This window comes from Budorcas taxicolor, chromosome 10, assembly GCF_023091745.1.
Source record: "Budorcas taxicolor isolate Tak-1 chromosome 10, Takin1.1, whole genome shotgun sequence".
NCBI lineage: Eukaryota > Metazoa > Chordata > Mammalia > Artiodactyla > Bovidae > Budorcas > Budorcas taxicolor.
This window is the reverse complement of record NC_068919.1, coordinates 21008526-21026184: the sequence shown is the minus strand read 5'-3', so window position 1 is coordinate 21026184 and position 17659 is coordinate 21008526. Positions and strand designations below refer to the sequence as shown.

General features: G+C 48.8%; 2 protein-coding genes across 7 annotated transcripts; both read left to right on the top strand.

Annotated features, from left to right (window-relative positions):
* Nucleotides 1-5457: 5457 nt before the first annotated feature.
* DCAF11 (DDB1 and CUL4 associated factor 11) lies at nt 5458-13360 on the top strand. Of its 6 annotated transcripts, none has more exons than XM_052646343.1 (16): nt 5458-5706; nt 5964-6064; nt 6166-6509; nt 7422-7549; nt 7784-7911; nt 8186-8250; nt 8562-8662; nt 8900-9046; nt 9253-9307; nt 9664-9732; nt 10075-10132; nt 10231-10416; nt 10775-10928; nt 11345-11497; nt 12314-12420; nt 12511-13360. In XM_052646343.1, exons 3-16 carry the CDS (start codon nt 6487-6489, stop codon nt 12643-12645), a joined length of 1509 nt encoding a protein of 502 aa, XP_052502303.1. In that variant the 5' UTR covers nt 5458-5706; nt 5964-6064; nt 6166-6486; the 3' UTR covers nt 12646-13360. The 6 variants fall into 6 exon arrangements, with proteins under 6 accessions (XP_052502303.1, XP_052502298.1, XP_052502302.1 ...); XM_052646338.1 differs by having other exon boundaries at nt 6166-6532; XM_052646342.1 differs by lacking the exon at nt 5964-6064 and having other exon boundaries at nt 6303-6532.
* Nucleotides 13361-16092: 2732 nt separating this feature from the next.
* FITM1 (fat storage inducing transmembrane protein 1) lies at nt 16093-17391 on the top strand. The gene is made up of 2 exons (XM_052646741.1): nt 16093-16388; nt 16754-17391. The coding sequence occupies exons 1-2, from the start codon at nt 16123-16125 to the stop codon at nt 17364-17366; spliced, it is 879 nt and encodes a 292-aa protein (XP_052502701.1). The 5' UTR covers nt 16093-16122; the 3' UTR covers nt 17367-17391.
* Nucleotides 17392-17659: the final 268 nt, after the last annotated feature.

Below are 17659 nucleotides of genomic sequence, written 5' to 3'. Positions count from 1 at the left end.
TTAAAAAACTAAAATCAGAGTTACCATATGATCCAGCAATCCCACTCCTGGGTATATATCCAGAGAAAACTAGAATTTGAAGATACACGCACCCCAGTGTTCACTGCAGCACTATTTACAATAGCCAAAACATGGAAGGAACCTAAATGTTCATTGGGGAAAAAAAGGTCCACCAATAGATGAATGGATAAAGATGTGGTATATATACATATGCAACGAAATATTAACCGTAGAAAAGAATAAAATCATGCCATTTGCAGAAACACAGATGAACTTGGAAATTATATTAAGTGAAGTAAGCCAGACAGAGAAGACAAATATATATCACTTACATATTGAATCTGAAAGGGTACAAGTGAGCTTATTTACAAAACAGAAATAGACCCACACAGAGAAAACAAACTTATGGTTACCATAGCAGAAGGTATGAGGAAGGGATACATTAGGAGAATGGAATTAACATATACACACTACTATATAGAAAATATAGATAATAAACAAGGACTTACTGTATAGCACAGGGAACTATAAATATTTTATAACCTATAAAAGAAACTAATCTGAAAAAGAATACATACATACACACACATATATGTATCTGAATCACTGTGCTGTATACCTGAAACTAATACGACTATACCTCAATTTTTTAAATTAAAAAAATAAAAAGCCTGGACAAATCCCCATTAAAAAAAAAAAAGATTTTGCCAATTAGAATAAAATTGCATGCCCTGCAGCTCCGGATAAATGATAAAATATAGTTAACACATTTTATTAAACTCTTTAAACTAAAACATAGATATAGAAAACCATACAAAATAAAAGTATAGCTTAATAAACTAAATCGAACCTTGAAGTCATTACCCAGAAAAATAGAACTTTGCCAAACACTAAAACTGCCACCACCATCACCACCAGGTTCCTCATCTTCACAGTCCCTCCCCTTCCTGGTGTAAATTGACACCATGGTTCATGATAATCACACCCTTGCTTTTTTCCCGTATTACCTAAATCCAGAACCCTAGACATTATAGCCTAACCTTATCCATTAAAAAAAAAAAAAAAAACACCTGTATACCTTTTATATCTCTTTCAATCTACAGGTTACTCCTCTACTCTTCTCTTCAATTTAATCATTGAAGAATCCAGGCCTAGAAGTTCATCGCCTAGATTCATTAATTTGTTAGGGATTTCAGAAAAGCTGTCCTCAAACTCTTACAAATTCCCTTACAAAGGGACACTCCTTTTATTTTCTGTTTTCATTACCCTGAGGCACAGTTTATACAGGTACAGCAAGATAACTGCTTGATTCTTTTCCTTAACTTACCATCTTCAGTATAATGTTTTTGGGGACTTTTCTGGCGGTCCAGTGAGTGGCTAAGACTCTGAGCTCCCAATGCAGCAGTCCCAATTCCTGGTCAAGGAACTAGATCCCTCATGCCACAATCAAAGACCCCATGGGCCGCAACTAGAACCTGGCACAAATAAATGTTTTAGTTATTTAAAAAAATAATGATTTGGTTTCATATCATCCTTCAAACAGGTGACCAGGTTGGTTTTTTTGTGTGTGACCAATTAGTTACACACACACACACCCATTATGAACTCAAGGATTTAAACATACTTAATGTTTATTATAATGCTCAAATTACCCCTTCTTTGGCCATAGGCTTGGCTCCTGAGTCCTTTTGACTTTACCCTGATAATGTTTACTGGCTTCTTTACTATCTGGTATGGTAAGTTCCATGCTTTCCCTGTACATCTCCTACCCTAGACCCGGCGCTAGAGGTAAAGAACCCACCTGCCAATGCAGGACACATAAGAGACACAGGTTTGATCCCTGGGTTGGGAAGATTCCCTGGAGGAGGACATGGCAACCCAGTCCAGTATTCGTGCCTGCAGAAGCCCACAGACAGAGGAGCCTGGCAGGCTACATTCCATAAGGTTGCAAAGAGTCAGACAGGACTGAGCACGTACACATGCACCCTAGACCTACCCCAAGCTCTGGTTTCCTTCATGGGAAATGGTATTTTAAGATTTAGGTGGTAGGAGTGTTTATTGCTACTAGATTGTTTCTAGATCTTTTCAGTGGATAGGGATAGGAAAATAAAACACCTCTTGAGTTCAAACTGATAGTTCCTATTCAAACTCAGAACTAAACTGTTTTTAACTTCTGTATCATATTTATACCTCCTACCTGCCACACAAAAAATTCTGGTTCCCAAGGACACAAAAGTATTAGAAATCCCGTAATTACTCAATTGCTTTATAGTCAACACACTTTTAAGTCCTGGGTAAACCAGCATACTTCCCCCTTTCCTTCTACATTGAGTGTGCTATAAGAAGAGAATGTATAAACACACGTCATCCATCACTTCAGAAGACAAAACGTTCCTTTGTGTTGCCCACGTGTTCCTTTGTAGCTGGACATGTGTTCCAGGAGCTCTGCCGTCACCAGGCTGGGATTAGGGAGAGGGAGGACAAAGGTAGCCAGAGAAAAATTTGTTTTCCTTCTCTCCTCTCAAGCCCAGCCCGCCCCCTGGTGGACATGCTAATGAGCAGGAAATGCCCAAAGCAGGTCAGACGGGAAGTCAACTAGCTGACATTTACAGAGCAATCACTAGAATCAGTCCTAAAATGGGTGCTAACTAGAAAACCTCTCTGTTGCTTTAAGTGTAGGTGGGGAGAGTGGAGATTGCCCAAACGAAAAGCACTTATAAATTGTTGCCAAGCAACGTGCCAAATCTCAAATTCATGAGAGGAAGGGCCAATAAAGTTTATCAAAATGACTTAATTAAAATTATTTTTTAAAGAAACACCATTTTCTTTCAATGAAACACAGTACATCCTAACATATAAATGCTCATATAGATTTTTAAATTATTGTCACAAGTGATATAATCAAGTTCATAGGCTTAAAATCTTTTACATACAAAAATCAACCGATGTATCAAGAGATGAAATCTTACACTCTTCAGCATTTGATGTCAAGACTCATTTTGGCCATAAAACCTCAGATTTTTCTTTTTAACATTTACTGTGACTTTAAAATGCCTTATTCAATAACACACAAGTTCCATCTTTCAAAGATTTGAGTATAGATTTTGTTCAGCTTTAAACTGCATTTGTAAATTAAACAGATTTGTAAGCTAAGGAGGAAAAGAGGAAAGAGGTAATTTTTAAATGAGTTAAGAAGATGAGTTTAACAGAAGTTTTTGTTTTCTGTAGACCTCAAGTGGTTGAACCGTGTTAACCATAATGATTTGTTCATACTGTACCTTTATCACATTAGTTCATGCAAGGCTTTCTCTACTATTTGTCTAATAATAAGCCTGGGTATTTTTATACTTTTTAAATGCAGAATTTAAACATATTGTTTTTGCATCCACATGTCACCAGAAGAACTACCACCTTTTTGAAACCTAAAAATGTAACTTGCACAATTTCCCACAGCATAATAATAGAAGACTACATTTTAATGGCTACCTGGCATTTTTGTGTCTACCATATGAACCATAATTTATTTAACCAATCCTATCCTGTAGCAGTGTGCCTGGATCTATTTTGTTGCCAGTGTTTTACTACAATCCATAATTGCTCTCCTGAACATAAACATTTATGCTAAACTTGGCATATAGACTAGGGCTAGCTTCTTAGAAGTGACACTACTGGGTCATGAGAAAGGAAGTCTGATTGGTAGAGACAAAGTTTCCCCCAGACAAGAAATTCTGGGAAGGTGCAGAGAAATGAGTAAGGACTTTATGGCCATATTTGTTTGGCAAAAGTAATAAAAAAAAATGACAAGGGGGGACAGATCGGAGCACTTCTAAGAGGAAAAAAAGAGTCAAGCAGGCTTGGAAGTTTGTATTTGAAACAAACACTAATGAACCAGTTGTAGGTTAAGAACTAAAGGCTATTAGAGAAGAATACTTCCAGAGATCAACTAACCGGGAGAGGTGTGAAACAATGAAAATTTGATGTTGGGTGATGACTCTGAAAACCATAGGACTTGAATAACTGAATTTAAAGGGCAAAGAGAAGGGAAAGGTCATTTTGGAAAATGATTCCAAATTTTCCAGGCTGGACAACCCAGAAACCACAGAATCTAATATTTTCTGATGGTGACTCAAGACGGTGAAGAAAGGAATGGCATTTCATGGACAGAAGAGCCTGGCAGGCTACAGTCCATGGGGTCACAGAGGGTAGTAACACTTTCGCTTATATTATTTTAGAATTTATTTATAAATATATATAATATTTATTGAGGCAATAAACACTACAGGGCAGAAAGTAATCTGGCAATAGGAGATGGCTGACTGGCAGAACAGGCTACTTAATTAGTAGATCCCAGAGCAAGAGAAAATTGTGGGGCACTTGCTCAAAAAATTTTTTAAGCATTTCAAAGGGTGACAGCAGAATATTAAACCAAGTGTGGGCCCAAGAAGCCGGCCCTGGTGATCAGGTGATAAGCACCGATCTGGCGACCTAGAAACCAGGAGGCATCGCCCAAAGGACTAACCACACCTTCGCCCTCCCAGGGAGAATGAGCCCAGGGAAACGAAGGGTCCCCACTCCCCTACCTGCCCCGAGGCGGCACCGGGAGGGGGACAGATGACAACACTTCTAAGAGTGCTGTCTGGGGTTGTTGAGGTGCACCCCAGACCCCGGATCTATGCGCCCGCGCCCGGCACGAACAATCAACACTCCCCCCCCCCCCCCCCCACACACACACACAGACACACACCCAACCCCAGCAAGGGCAAGGATCCCAAAGTACACAAGTCGCGGCCTTGGACTTAGCCGAGTTACTCATAAACCGGGAGGAGGGGGTAGGAGGCGCCGCGCGCCAGGGCCGGCCTGGGGCGGAGAGGCACCCGAAGCACAGAAGGTCTAAGGAAAGTCCGCAAATCCCAGAGGGCCCAGGGGGCGGCTGAGGGGAACAGACAAAAAGTAAAGGCCAAAGGAGACCCGCGTCTGTGTTAGGGAACGTCAGCAAAGACCGACAGGGGTCACCTAAAAAGTTGCCAAAGCTGCTAACAGGAGGTCTAGAAACGGCAAACCCTACAAGAACAAGGCTTCCGGAAGCTAAGTCCGGAAGGGAGGGTGGAGGGCCTATGACGTGAACACGTCCCAAAGGCGCCGGGCACCCCTTAGGGGAGGGACGGCAGTAGCTGCAGTCGGCGAAAAGAGAGAGGATAGAGCCGAAAGGGGAAAAGGGAAGGAAAGACTAGGTCCTCAGAGGTCGTCTGAAAAGTGCGAAGCCAAACTAACCCAAGGGACCGACAGCAAATTGTATCTCTTGTTAAGACACCTCACGGAAGCGCGCCAACGTCTTTTGTAAGCTCCGCCCCTCGCTCATCTAGTCTAGTTCCGTGGTCTCATATTCAGGAAGCAGCCGGTTCCCTACATACTCCTCCCACAAGGAGCGGTCGTCCCTACTGGGCTGCGCGCTTTCTCCTCCCCTCAAACCCCTCGCGCACTTTCTCCCGCCCGTCTGTCAATCACCGCGCTCAGCTGTCCAGTAAGCTGGCCAAGAGGGCTGGGCCGTCAGGGCTGTCGCGTGACGTCCGTAATCCGCCGGTCGCGGAGCGGGGAGATGCGTGACGAAGGCGGCGCGTGACGGAGAAGCGGTTAGCCGACGCTGCGGCGGCAGTCCGTGTAAACAAGGCCTCGCGCCGCTGCTGGTCCTGCGACTGCTTCTCGCTGGTGGGTGGTCTCGCGCGTGGCGGTAACCGCAAACTATGTGGGAGGTGCTTCTCGGCTTCCTCCCTGCCTGCCCCCGCTTAGCGTACACACCCCCGGAACACCACGTGGGCGTGAGGCAAGGAGGGGGGGGGGGTGTTAGGCCGAATTTTAACCTCATTGGTTGTTGCTGCCACCGGCTCTCGCAAGGGAGTGCTCTAATTGGCCGGCAAGGGGGGCGTCGAGGGGGTCTCTGAGTTCTAAGGCTTCTGATTGGCTAGGTGGGTAAGCTAATGAGGCGCCTTTCCATCCGCGAGGGGTTTTGATTGGTTCGCCGGAGAGGTTACCTGGGAATCCACCCCCACCCCAGGGACTTTGATAGGTGAGTTTGAGGTGGAAAACTGAGAAATTCCTGTTCAAAGGATTTTCACTAGTGAGCTAGGGTCATGCCCTAGGTTTCACTCTGCTTATTTTGCTTCACAGGATTGGGAAAGGTTTGTGTTCCCGAAGCCTTGGGAGTTGTTACAGGCTGAGGAGAAGGGATCTCAATACCTAGGAAGGGTCGCCCTCCTAGAGATAGCTACTGTCGATCTCAGGAAACTCTGGTGTTTCTAGAGCAGGCTTTGCTTTCACCAAACCCAAGGAGGCGACAGGAGGAGTCCCCACACAGGACTTAAGGATGCTGTGACCAGAAGATGGGATCACGTAACAGTAGCAGCGCAGGAACTGGGTCCGGAGACCCCTCCGAGGGCTTGCCCCGAAGAGGGGCTGGCCTGCGTAGGAGTGAGGAGGAGGAAGAGGAGGATGAAGATGTGGATCTGGCCCAGGTACTGGCCTATCTCCTACGCAGGTAACTTACCCCTTGGTGTGTCCCCACCAGGCACCACCACAGTCCCTTGATACCAGCTCCCGTCGGGGAAGTTACAGAGAATAGAAAATGGGATCAGCCCAGGATAGCTGTTCTGTTTGAGCAGAACAGCCTTCTCTGCTGGACACTGGCAGCACTCCCCTAGGCAGGGTCAGCAGGATGATTTGCTCTTGTGTTCAGGGGACTATTCAAGGGAGTCTAGCTATGACTACACACATGTAACCTATTTTCCAAGTAAGTAAAAGAAAAAAGAGGGAGGGGTGTCCTGGTGGGAAGAAAGTGCTATGAGGGGTGAAGAAAAGAGTTGGGGAAGTGGGTGTTGAATTTAAATGAAGTCATTGACACATGATATGAGGCCACATGGATTTACTTGAAAAACAAGTTTAAATTAACCTAACTCTAATCCTGTTCCTGAAGAAAGAATGCTTTGAGGGAAGTGACCACTGGCAATTGCCTGGAAAGGGGGTGCAACTGGCTTTGGTTCTTAGCTATGGCTCCTTGAGGGAGAAGGCAGGCTTGAGAAATCCCTTCAGAAAACCATGTCCTATGCTAGACTCCTTGGGCAGAGACTCAGAAGGAAATGCTCTCAGAATTTCTAACTCTCTGGGAAGTCAAATCAGTAGATTAGCCAACATCCATGCAATGCTGGGGTTTTCTGCTCCTCTTGTAAGAGTGAAAATTAGCTTCCTGGTGTGTCTTATAGGAGACAAAATAACAGCCACAGTCTAGTCAGCCTCAAACCTCAACATGGGGACAGTACAGGGGTTTGAGGACAAGGTGGTCTATGAACTACATAACCATTGACTCTGAATTTGGTTGGTCTGGGGAAGGGATCCTCCCCTTTATCATGGGGTGGGGGGTCTCTCCACAGAGGCCAAGTGAGGTTGGTGCAGGGAGGAGGTGCAGCAAATTTGCAGCTCATCCAGGCCCTCTCGGACTCAGAGGAAGAGCATGACAGTGCCTGGGATGGTCGTCTTGGAGACCGATACAATCCACCAGGTAAGAGGAAAGACAGACAGAGACCCTAACAGCAAAGGATTTCCACTACAAAACTTTTTTTAAAAAATTAATTTTGGCAAAAATTGAAAGAAAAAGATGAGATAATTCAGGGAATGAGGGAGTCTTTGCAGCCCCAGTATATTCAGCCACATTGAGAAGGCTGAGCACAGCCTTGCTAACTATCTGCTGGGGCTGGAAAAGACCTAGGATGAAACTTCTCTTTGGTGCTCACAGTGGATGCAACCCCTGACACCCGGGAGCTGGAATGCAGTGAGATCAAGACACAAGTGGAATTGGCCACAGGGCGGCTGGGGCTTAGGCGGGCAGCCCGGGAGCTCAGCTTTCCTCAAATGCTGCACCAGGTAGGCCTCTCCTCATCCAGCCAGTCTGGCAGCAGGACTATTAGTGCAGCCAGAAGCCACAATCCCAGAGAAGAGGGAAGTAAACTTTCCAAGGAAGCTTCAAGTGCTGGAGCTGGAGCACTCTCAACCAGCCTGAGTGGGCATTTGGTGGGACATATTACTGTGTACTGGGTTCATTCCTGTAGCAAGAGCAATATTTTTGGAGGAGGGGGCTTGGTGTGGCTGAGGTGGCCCTCTGTTTCTACTAGCAATATTCCCCAATCCCTTCCTTTAGAGAGAACGGGGCCTCTGCCACCAGGGAAGCTTCTCCCTTGGAGAACGGTCTCGAGTGATGTCTCAGTGAGTATGGGGCTTGGTGGAGAGATTCCAAGGGCCAGATAAGTCTAAACTTTCTTAAACTTTGAAAGGATGAGTGTTAAAGGATTCTCAGGGATATTAAAGTTAGGTTATGTGGGGTTGAGGCTTTGAGAATGAGCAAAGTGGAAAAGTATAGCAATTGAGAGGATGATAGAATGAATCAAAGACAAAGGCTTATACCCAAAGCCGGGAAGAATGCCCCTGTACTCACATCCAGCTGTTAGGATGCTGCTAACTGGGACAAGGAGCCATCCTGAGCTCCTCTTACCCTCACTTTCTTTCTGCTTCCCCAGCTTCTTGCCCAACGATCTGGGCTTCACCGATACCTACTCTCAGAAAGCTTTCTGTGGCATCTACAGCAAAGATGGTCAAATCTTCATGTCTGCCTGTCAAGGTACCATACCCTAGTCCTACCAGCTGCCTTAGAACAAGAGATGTTCCCTCTGACTGATGCTAGAAAGCCCCAGATCCAGGGAGCTCAGACCCTGGCTTAAGGATGCTTAGCTAGAACACATGTTTTGTCCCATGATCAAGGGAAGATTCCACAGATCAGTGGTGAGTGGGAGAGGTCTGACCTAGGGAGGATTCCAGGAGGCTGTTTTCTAATTCTGCCTGATCGCCACTCACACAGACCAGACAATCCGACTATATGACTGCCGGTATGGCCGCTTTCGTAAATTCAAGAGCATCAAAGCCCGAGATGTCGGCTGGAGCGTCTTGGATGTGGCCTTCACCCCTGATGGGAGCCATTTCCTTTACTCCAGCTGGTCCGATTACAGTGAGTGTGCCCCAGACCTCCATGGTCTCTCCAGCTGGGGACCTGAGGTCTCCAAACACCCATCTCCTCCGTGCCATGACTCCATGCCTTTTCCTGGACAAATTACTCCCCAAGTCCAACTTCCTTCCCATTTGTTCTATCTCTTCCCTGGCTCTACCCTCATTACCTCAGCCCTGAAAGATTCTTGTTTCTCTTGCTTCTCTTAGTTCATATCTGCAACATCTACGGGGAGGGAGACACACACACTGCCCTGGATCTAAGGTACTGGCTTCCCTTACTGGTCAGACTCATCAGAAACTACTCAAGAAAGGCTCTCTAGGAGCATACCTCTTGAACTGGAACTCCCACTTAGAGGGGAAAGTACATTGGTTGCAAGTTTCTCTGTGTGGACTTCTGGGAGGGAACCACCCAGCCTGTCAGCCAGAGGACCAGGATAAATAGATGGCTGCAGGATTCTTCTTGGTTCCTCACTGAGGTGCCCCACATTCTGGCATGTGTGCTGGTGGGATTTCTTTTCCCCTCAGCAGTGTGCCTCACAGCCCTTGTCACATTCTGTGTGGATTAACCCAGGCTAAAGGGAAGTTCACTTAATGCAGCTCCTCCTTGTCTCTTTTCAGGCCAGATGAACGTCGCTTCGCTGTATTCTCCATCGCTGTCTCCTCAGATGGACGAGAAGTGCTAGGAGGGTGAGTGTTTGTGGGGATGCCTCCAGAACTTAATGAGATAGAAATTCTCCCAGAAGTGGGCTCTACCATTACAGAGACTATAGTAGATACCCGTACCCAGGCAGCTGTGGAGAACAACCAGGGCTTCTCCAGGGCCAAGATTTATGTGTGGCTTCACTTCTCAAGCACCATTTCTCCAGCACGAGATGGGAGGTCACAGCTAACTCTTCTCCCACCTCCTCTATAAGAAGACACAAGGGCTTGCCCCTTAGCGGGACTTCGAGACACAGTGTCTCCAGAGCACACGTAGCATGGGTCCTCTCGATCCTGGCTCCAAAGCCCTCTTTATTGCCTCCCCTTCAGGGCCAATGATGGCTGCCTGTATGTCTTTGATCGAGAACAGAACCGGCGGACCCTTCAGGTATTGCTCCCGAGATTTCAAGCCCCCACCTCCTGGTCCTTGGCTTGTTGGAAGACCTAGAAAGAGGTTGTAAACATCCTGGCCCCTTTCTCCCCTAGATTGAGTCCCATGAGGATGATGTGAATGCGGTGGCCTTTGCTGACGTCAGCTCCCAAATCCTGTTCTCCGGGGGTGACGATGCCATCTGCAAAGTGTGGGATCGACGCACCATGAGGGAAGATGACCCCAAGCCTGTGGGCGCACTTGCCGGACATCAGGACGGCATCACTTTCATTGACAGTAAGGTGGGTGCAGAGGCAGGACCGCACAGCCAGGCGACTGAGTTGTGCTATCAAAGCAAACAGGTGTGGCAACTCTCCAAGCTCCTCCTTTAGCCACGGTTTGCAAGATCAGCACCATCCACAAGGAGCGGGGCCTTCTGTACAAGAAAAGTAGAAGACAATCTGATCCAAGGTAGAACAGGAGCCAGTCAGTGTGCTGGACAAAGAAGGGGAAGCCTAGCCAGGGTGTGTGGCCCGTGGTAGGAAACCAATGGCGAGGCCCACCTGGGTGAAGAGAGAGGAGACCAAAGAGCAGCCTGCGTTCATACCCCTCAACTGAGAGGGGGGGCTCTGATCCTCTTTATCCATCCTGGATTCACAGGGTGATGCCCGATATCTCATCTCCAACTCCAAAGACCAGACCATCAAGCTCTGGGATATCCGACGTTTTTCTAGCCGGGAAGGCATGGAAGCCTCTCGCCAGGCTGCCACACAGCAAAACTGGGACTACCGCTGGCAGCAGGTGCCCAAAAAAGGTGAGAGTGGAAGTAGAACCTGAGATCTGGAGAGTGAAGAGTCAGGAGTGGTAGTTAAAATATTTAACCTGTGGTAAGGCCCAGTGTGGGCATGGTGGATGAAGCTGGGACTCCTCTCCTGACTCCCCCCTTGCCAGGCATTAATTCTTTGTTTGCTGAACCGTGGGAAAGTCAGGAGTTACCAATGTGGGAACTGGGGATCACTCACTCCAAGCCAATGGATACGAAAGTACTGCAGCATCTTGACAATCAGCAGAGCCATACTGGCGTATATCAGCTGACTGTTTGGTGGGGAAAGAGACACCAGTTGGGGATTGGAAAGAGGACTGTCTATGAGCATCATTGTGTGCTGAGGACTGGTGATACAGGAGAATCCAGACTCCCTAACGCCGGGTTTGCCCTGCATCCCTCCCCAGCCTGGCGGAAGCTGAAGCTCCCAGGGGACAGCTCCTTGATGACCTACCGGGGCCACGGGGTGCTGCACACCCTCATCCGTTGCCGATTCTCCCCCACCCACAGCACCGGCCAGCAGTTCATCTACAGTGGCTGCTCCACTGGCAAAGTGGTCGGTAAGGACTGGGTCAGACCAGGGGGTCTCGGGAAGGGCAGGAATGTTCCCCTGGCATTCTACCTGTGAGCACCAGTGAGCACCTTAAGAAATCCAGTGAGAACTATAATGAAATTTCATTTAGCCTGAAGCAGGGTGGCTTAAACAGAGAAAGAGAAAACATTCTATTCATTAGCATTTTAAATTAAGAAAGGAACACAGAATTCCAGTCAGTAAATATACTAGATCACCAAAAATATACATGGTTCTGTTTTTTAATCAGTCAGGGAAGAGATTACAGATGAAAGGTAGGAGGGAACAGAGACAGAAAGAATGACACAAAAAGCAGCAAGTCGTAAAAGATGTACAGCCACTGAAGCAGGAGGAATGCATGAAAAGAAACAGACACGGATGGAGCCTAAGACAGAGCCTAAAATAGACCTAGGGAGGTGCTGAGATGAAGGCCCATCCAGGGAGAGAGGAAGGCACACCCGAGTCCAGAAGAGGAGCAGCAGGTTTACAAGTCTATGGAGACAGGCCCATGTTCACCTTTGTGGTGTCTCCCATATCTTGTGAGCTTTCCAAAAAATTGCTGCTTTAAAGCCACATTTCATTTTCTTAACTGTTGACCCTGTAACATTTAGCTAAGGGCCAGAGATACCCAGGCTCTGCTAGATCATACTCTCAACCTGAGGTAGGGAAAAGAAACTGACAGCATCCCCAGATGTGGGCTTTGTTCCTCTGGGAAGGTGGGAGGTTGCCTGAGAGGCAGGGAGAGATGAGGGATGGCTGGAAGGTCTTCTGGCTGCCCTTCTCCACTCTGGCCTTCCCCGGACAGTGTATGACCTCCTCAGTGGCCACATCGTGAAGAAGCTGACCAGCCACAAGGCCTGTGTGCGTGACGTCAGCTGGCACCCCTTTGAGGAGAAGATTGTCAGCAGTTCGGTGAGGATGCTAGAGTGAGGGTGGCCAGCGTGTGTCTGGGACCGAGTGAGGGCAGCGTCCCCTGACTGCTTGCCATCTTCTACCCTGCAGTGGGACGGGAATCTGCGTCTGTGGCAGTACCGCCAGGCTGAGTACTTCCAGGATGACATGCCAGAGTCGGAGGAGCACCCCAGCACCCCTGCCCCAATGTCCCACCCCTCTACAGCCTTTTCCTCGCCCCAGTAGATCTGACCTCCAGGCCCAGTCATGGGTGAGCCTCTTCACCAGCTCTCCACCTTCTCCTTCTTTTCTCCCCTATGGGGGATCTCTGGGGACTCACTGGCACTGGCTGGGGAGAAACAGAAGCCCAGGCTTTGGGCCCCTAGCTGACCCCTGGGAGATCCTCCCCTTGGGATAGTGTGGTCCTCTCACATGCTCACACTCAATCATCTTGGACCTCTGTCTCTGGCCGGGGTCTGGCAGGACTGCCATTATCTGATCAGCAGGAGAACTGTCCTGAGTGTTTTTAATCATGTTTGGATGTTAAGTGTTAGCTCCTAGAGTAGATGCCTCGGGCCAGGTCTGAACTGTGCCATCAGCAAGGCCCATTGCCCAGGCCTTCACATTGAGGATTAGTTAGACTGGTCAGTCAGAGGGCCAGGAGTGCTGGCCTTTGTTCCAGAGGTCCTAACGGCTAGAGCTCTAGCCCCTCAGGGAGAGGGGGATGGATAAGCACCCTCCCATGGTGGGAATTATGTCTTCTCTCTCATGCGTCTGGGTCTTTGGGGTGGGCAGGCTATGGTGTGAGAGGCTCTGTGTGGCCCCACACAGGGCAGGTCCTCCCCCTCCCAGAATGTTCCATCATGCCAGAGGCCAGCAGCTTCAAGGAGGGATGTTGAAATAGGACTCCTTTGTCCTATCACTGGCTTTGGCTCCCTCAATAAACTCTGTGGGAACCTGGCTCAGCATCTGTCTGTCTCTCTCTTTATCCTGTTGCAAATCTTTTATCTCTCACTTTAAGAAAATGGTTTCAACAAAGCTTTCAGATATGCTCCTCTGTTAGAGAAATCACTGCTTTGATGCCCGAAGATGAAAGGGAACACCAAAATCATTTGTTAACTGAGCTTTGCAACAGGGAGTCCCTCACCGACCTCAGAAACTTCTCAGCAAATGGAAATTGAGATAATAGGAAGTAAACACGTTTTGGGCTTCCCTGGTGGCTCAAACGGTAAAGTGTCTGCCTGCAATATGGAAGACCCGGGTTAGATTCCTGGGTCGGGAAGATCCCCTGGAGAAGGAAATGGCAATCCACTCCAGCACTCTTGCCTGGAAAATGCCATGGACGGAGAAGCCTGATAGGCTACAGTCCATGGGGTCGCAAAGAGTCGGACACGACTGAGCGACTTCACTTTCACTTTCACTTTCAAACAGTTTAGATGAGAACCCGGAACACCCACATCAGCTCTGCCCTGGAGCTGGTCCAGTCTATGGAAAGAAGTAGCCCAGAGCCAGAGATCACCTGGTGGGCACTGATGGCAGGCCCCATCTGGGCACTTCACGCTCAGGACTTCACCCATTCTCACAGCACCCTTTTTTCCAGGTGAGGAAATGGAGGCGTACAGCGGTCAGCCACCATGCCTCAGGGCAGACCCATGGTGTGGACAATAGGGGAGCAGCTTGGCCTCACCTTCCCCATTATCTCTAAGGCAGTTCTGGAACCAGAATGCACACCTCCAAGGGGTCTTAGAGACACAGCAAGGGATTAAGAGATGTACCTGTTCAACAGCAAAACACTTTTAAAAGAGTAAATTGTCCAGATGCTTGGCCTCCAGGTGATCTCTTTCCTCCAGTTGACCCACCTGCATGAAACCATCACATGGATCTCTACTGGTCCTTTCATCTCCCCTCTGCCTCTTCGCCCAGGAGGGACTCCCTGTTGCAAAGCTTAGTTAACAAATGATACCTATCTCTACCCCCTAACACCCAGAGATGCCACCCATCTCACCCAGAACTGTTTTACCTCCAGGATGCTAGAAGGAGATGCCAACTAAAATGATTAGTGTCCTCAAATCCTCATTTAATCAAGACCCCAAGGGCCATCTGCTCTCATTAAGAGATGCATTTCCAATACAAACTTATTGTATTATTATCAAGCTCTGTGAAAGTTTTGTTGTACAAATAATATATTTTGTGCTACTAACAATTTTGAAATTTGTACTAATTTATATGGAAATTCAATACAGAAGAAAAAAATTCAACTTATGGTCACAGGAAATGTGTAAAAATTGTTTCAAATCATCTACTCTTTTTTTTTGGCAGAGACTTATGTATGATCAATGAAAGATTTTCAGGCATAAAAACATATTAGGATAAATTCTGTAGGGAGAATAGAATGGAAATATAATTTCTGTTAAGATCTTGTCACATTTTTAAAATGAAAAATGGTGAGGTATATAATCACTAGTGTTGTGAAAGTGTTAGTCGCGTGGTCATGTCCAACTCTCTGCAACCCCATGGACTGTAGCCCACCAGGCTCCTCTGTCCATGGGGTTCTCCAGGCAGGAACACTGAGTGGGTAGCCATTCCCTTCTCTAGGGGATCTTCCTGACCCAGGGATCAAACCCTGGTCTCCTTTGTTGTAGGCAGATTTTTTACCATCTGAGCCACCAGGGAAGGAGTTATATAGATAGCTTTATTTTTGAAAAGTAAGTATATATAATACACTAGATATTTTGTCCTTTGCAACTATTTAAAATTGCAATGAAAAACTCTGTGTCAGCTTAAAAATGTGTGAGTGCTTCTGGAGGTCCTCAGGTATAGAGCCCCTGAGCACGTGCTATGTCGAGGTATGGGAAATGGAATCTGGAAGGATCCTAATTGGTTAATCCATCTTGGTCAGTTTGCAGATGATGGCACTGAGGACCAAGGAGGGTTAGTTTATTTTCTCAAAGTCACAGAGTTGGGCCAGAACCCAGGTACCCTTTCTTGCTCATCCCTTTCACTACTTCATGAGCCTCCACAAAGGTAGCCCCTGAAATCCCATTTCTCAAATCTCATTTTGAGAAATGAGAAGACAAATAGGGATCTCAAAACAGTTACTGAATGAATAACAGGGACTTCGCTTGGGTAAGTTTCTCACCGCCCTATGGCTCCAGCCTCAGTGGTCAGGCTTGGAGGCCACATTCTATGTGTGGCCAAGCCCCAAGGTAATTGAGGGGCACAACCCCAAGGATTTGATGGACTCCAGACTGGGGATTTTCCTCCTAGGGTCTCCTCCACCCCCTATCATGTGGGAGTGAACTTGATCTTTGGGGCTGTGAGAGGCCAACCTGTGTGGGGTTGGGGTGACTTTGGCTGACCAAATAGGGACAAACAGACCCAAGCAAGCTGTGGACAAAAACAGCCCTGAACCACAGGAGTGGCCCTGAAACCTGAACATGGTTTGACCTAGAGACATAGGACCTAAAGTCAAGGGACACAGACTAACAGGGAAGGAACAAGGCCGTTGTCAGGAAACACCCAAAGTGAGAACCCTGCTGACGTGGCAACCCTCAGCCCTGGCCCCTCACTGCCCCCCGCCCCTCTCCCCCGCCTGCCAGCTGCCAACAGGGCTCTGCCCTGTGTCTGCCACACCTGTCACTGCCTGTCCTTGTCCAGGGGGGCCCCATCAGCCCCTCCTCAGCTGCTCAGCAGAGCAAGCGGTTAGCGGGGAGGGGAGGGAACATGGAGCGGGGGCCAGTGGTGGGGGCAGGGCGGGGGGCCAGGGCCCGGATTCGGGCCCTGCTGGGCAGCCTGGTCAGGGTGCTGCTCTGGGTGGCCTCTGCCTTGCTGTACTTTGGAAGTGAACAGGCTGCCCGCCTCCTGGGAAGCCCCTGCTTACGGCGCCTCTACCATGCCTGGTTGGCAGCAGTGGTCATCTTCGGGCCCCTTCTGCAGTTCCACGTTAACCCTCGGACCATCTTCGCCAGCCACGGCAACTTCTTCAACATGTGAGTCCACTCAAGGCTGGGGGCGCTGGCTGCCTGGGCTCAGGGATCCCGGCTTCCTCCAGGTTTCTGTCCTCCTGCCAGTGTGAGACACTAAAAATAGACTAGGAGGTTGAGGAGAAAGTCAGGGGGGAGGGGAACAGAGCCGGGGGGTACAGGAGCAGGGCCAAAGAGGAAACGTGGACCCTAGAAGGCTGAATGGACCTCCAAGGAGATGGCCAAGTTCAAGTGGCTGTGGGAGAAGAGGGAAGAGGGCACAGAAAACAACAGGGGGTGATATTGCGACTGGAGACAGAGCCAGGCTGGGAACACACAGGGAGCGATGGGACTGAGGGGCCTCAATAGCCTTTCCTCTTTTCTGCCCACAGAAAGTTTGTGAATTCGGCGTGGGGCTGGACCTGCACCTTCCTGGGGGGCTTTGTGCTGCTGGTGGTCTTCCTGGCTACACGGCGCGTGGCAGTGACTGCCCGGCACCTGAGCCGGCTGGTGGTGGGGGCAGCTGTGTGGCGGGGGGCCGGCCGGGCCTTCCTGCTCATCGAGGACCTGACCGGCTCCTGCTTCGAGCCTCTGCCTCAGGGCCTGCTGCTCCACGAGCTGCCGGATCGCCGCAGCTGCCTAGCAGCTGGCCACCAATGGCGGGGCTACACAGTCTCCTCCCACACCTTCCTGCTCACCTTCTGCTGCCTGCTCATGGCCGAGGAAGCAGCAGTGTTCGCCAAGTATCTGGCCCATGGGCTGCCTGCCGGCGCACCCCTGCGCCTTGTCTTCCTGCTCAACGTGCTGCTGCTGGGCCTCTGGAACTTCTTGCTGCTCTGCACCGTCATCTATTTCCACCAGTATACTCACAAGGTGGTGGGGGCCGCAGTGGGTACCTTTGCCTGGTACCTCACCTATGGCAGCTGGTATCATCAGCCCTGGTCTCCAGGGAGCCCCGGCCATGGGCTCTTCCCTCGCCCCCACTCCAGCCACAAGCATAACTGAAAGGAATAAAGTCACATCAGACCTAGCTTTGGCTCTGTTCATCACTGGGTTGGCAGGACCTGTAAAGGGTGGGTAGGGTAAGAAGAGAGTATAATAGTCACCAGGGTTCCCCAGTCATTCCTTGCTGTCACTGACCTTGAATGTCCTTATGCTTGACCCCTATCCCTCCTATTGTCCTTTCAGTCTCCTGGTCTCTGCAGACATCAAGCTATCTGGGGCTCTGATGTCAAAGACTGACACTGCCAGGGCCGGTAACAGTGTCCTCAGGGATGGGCAGCATTCCCACTAAACAG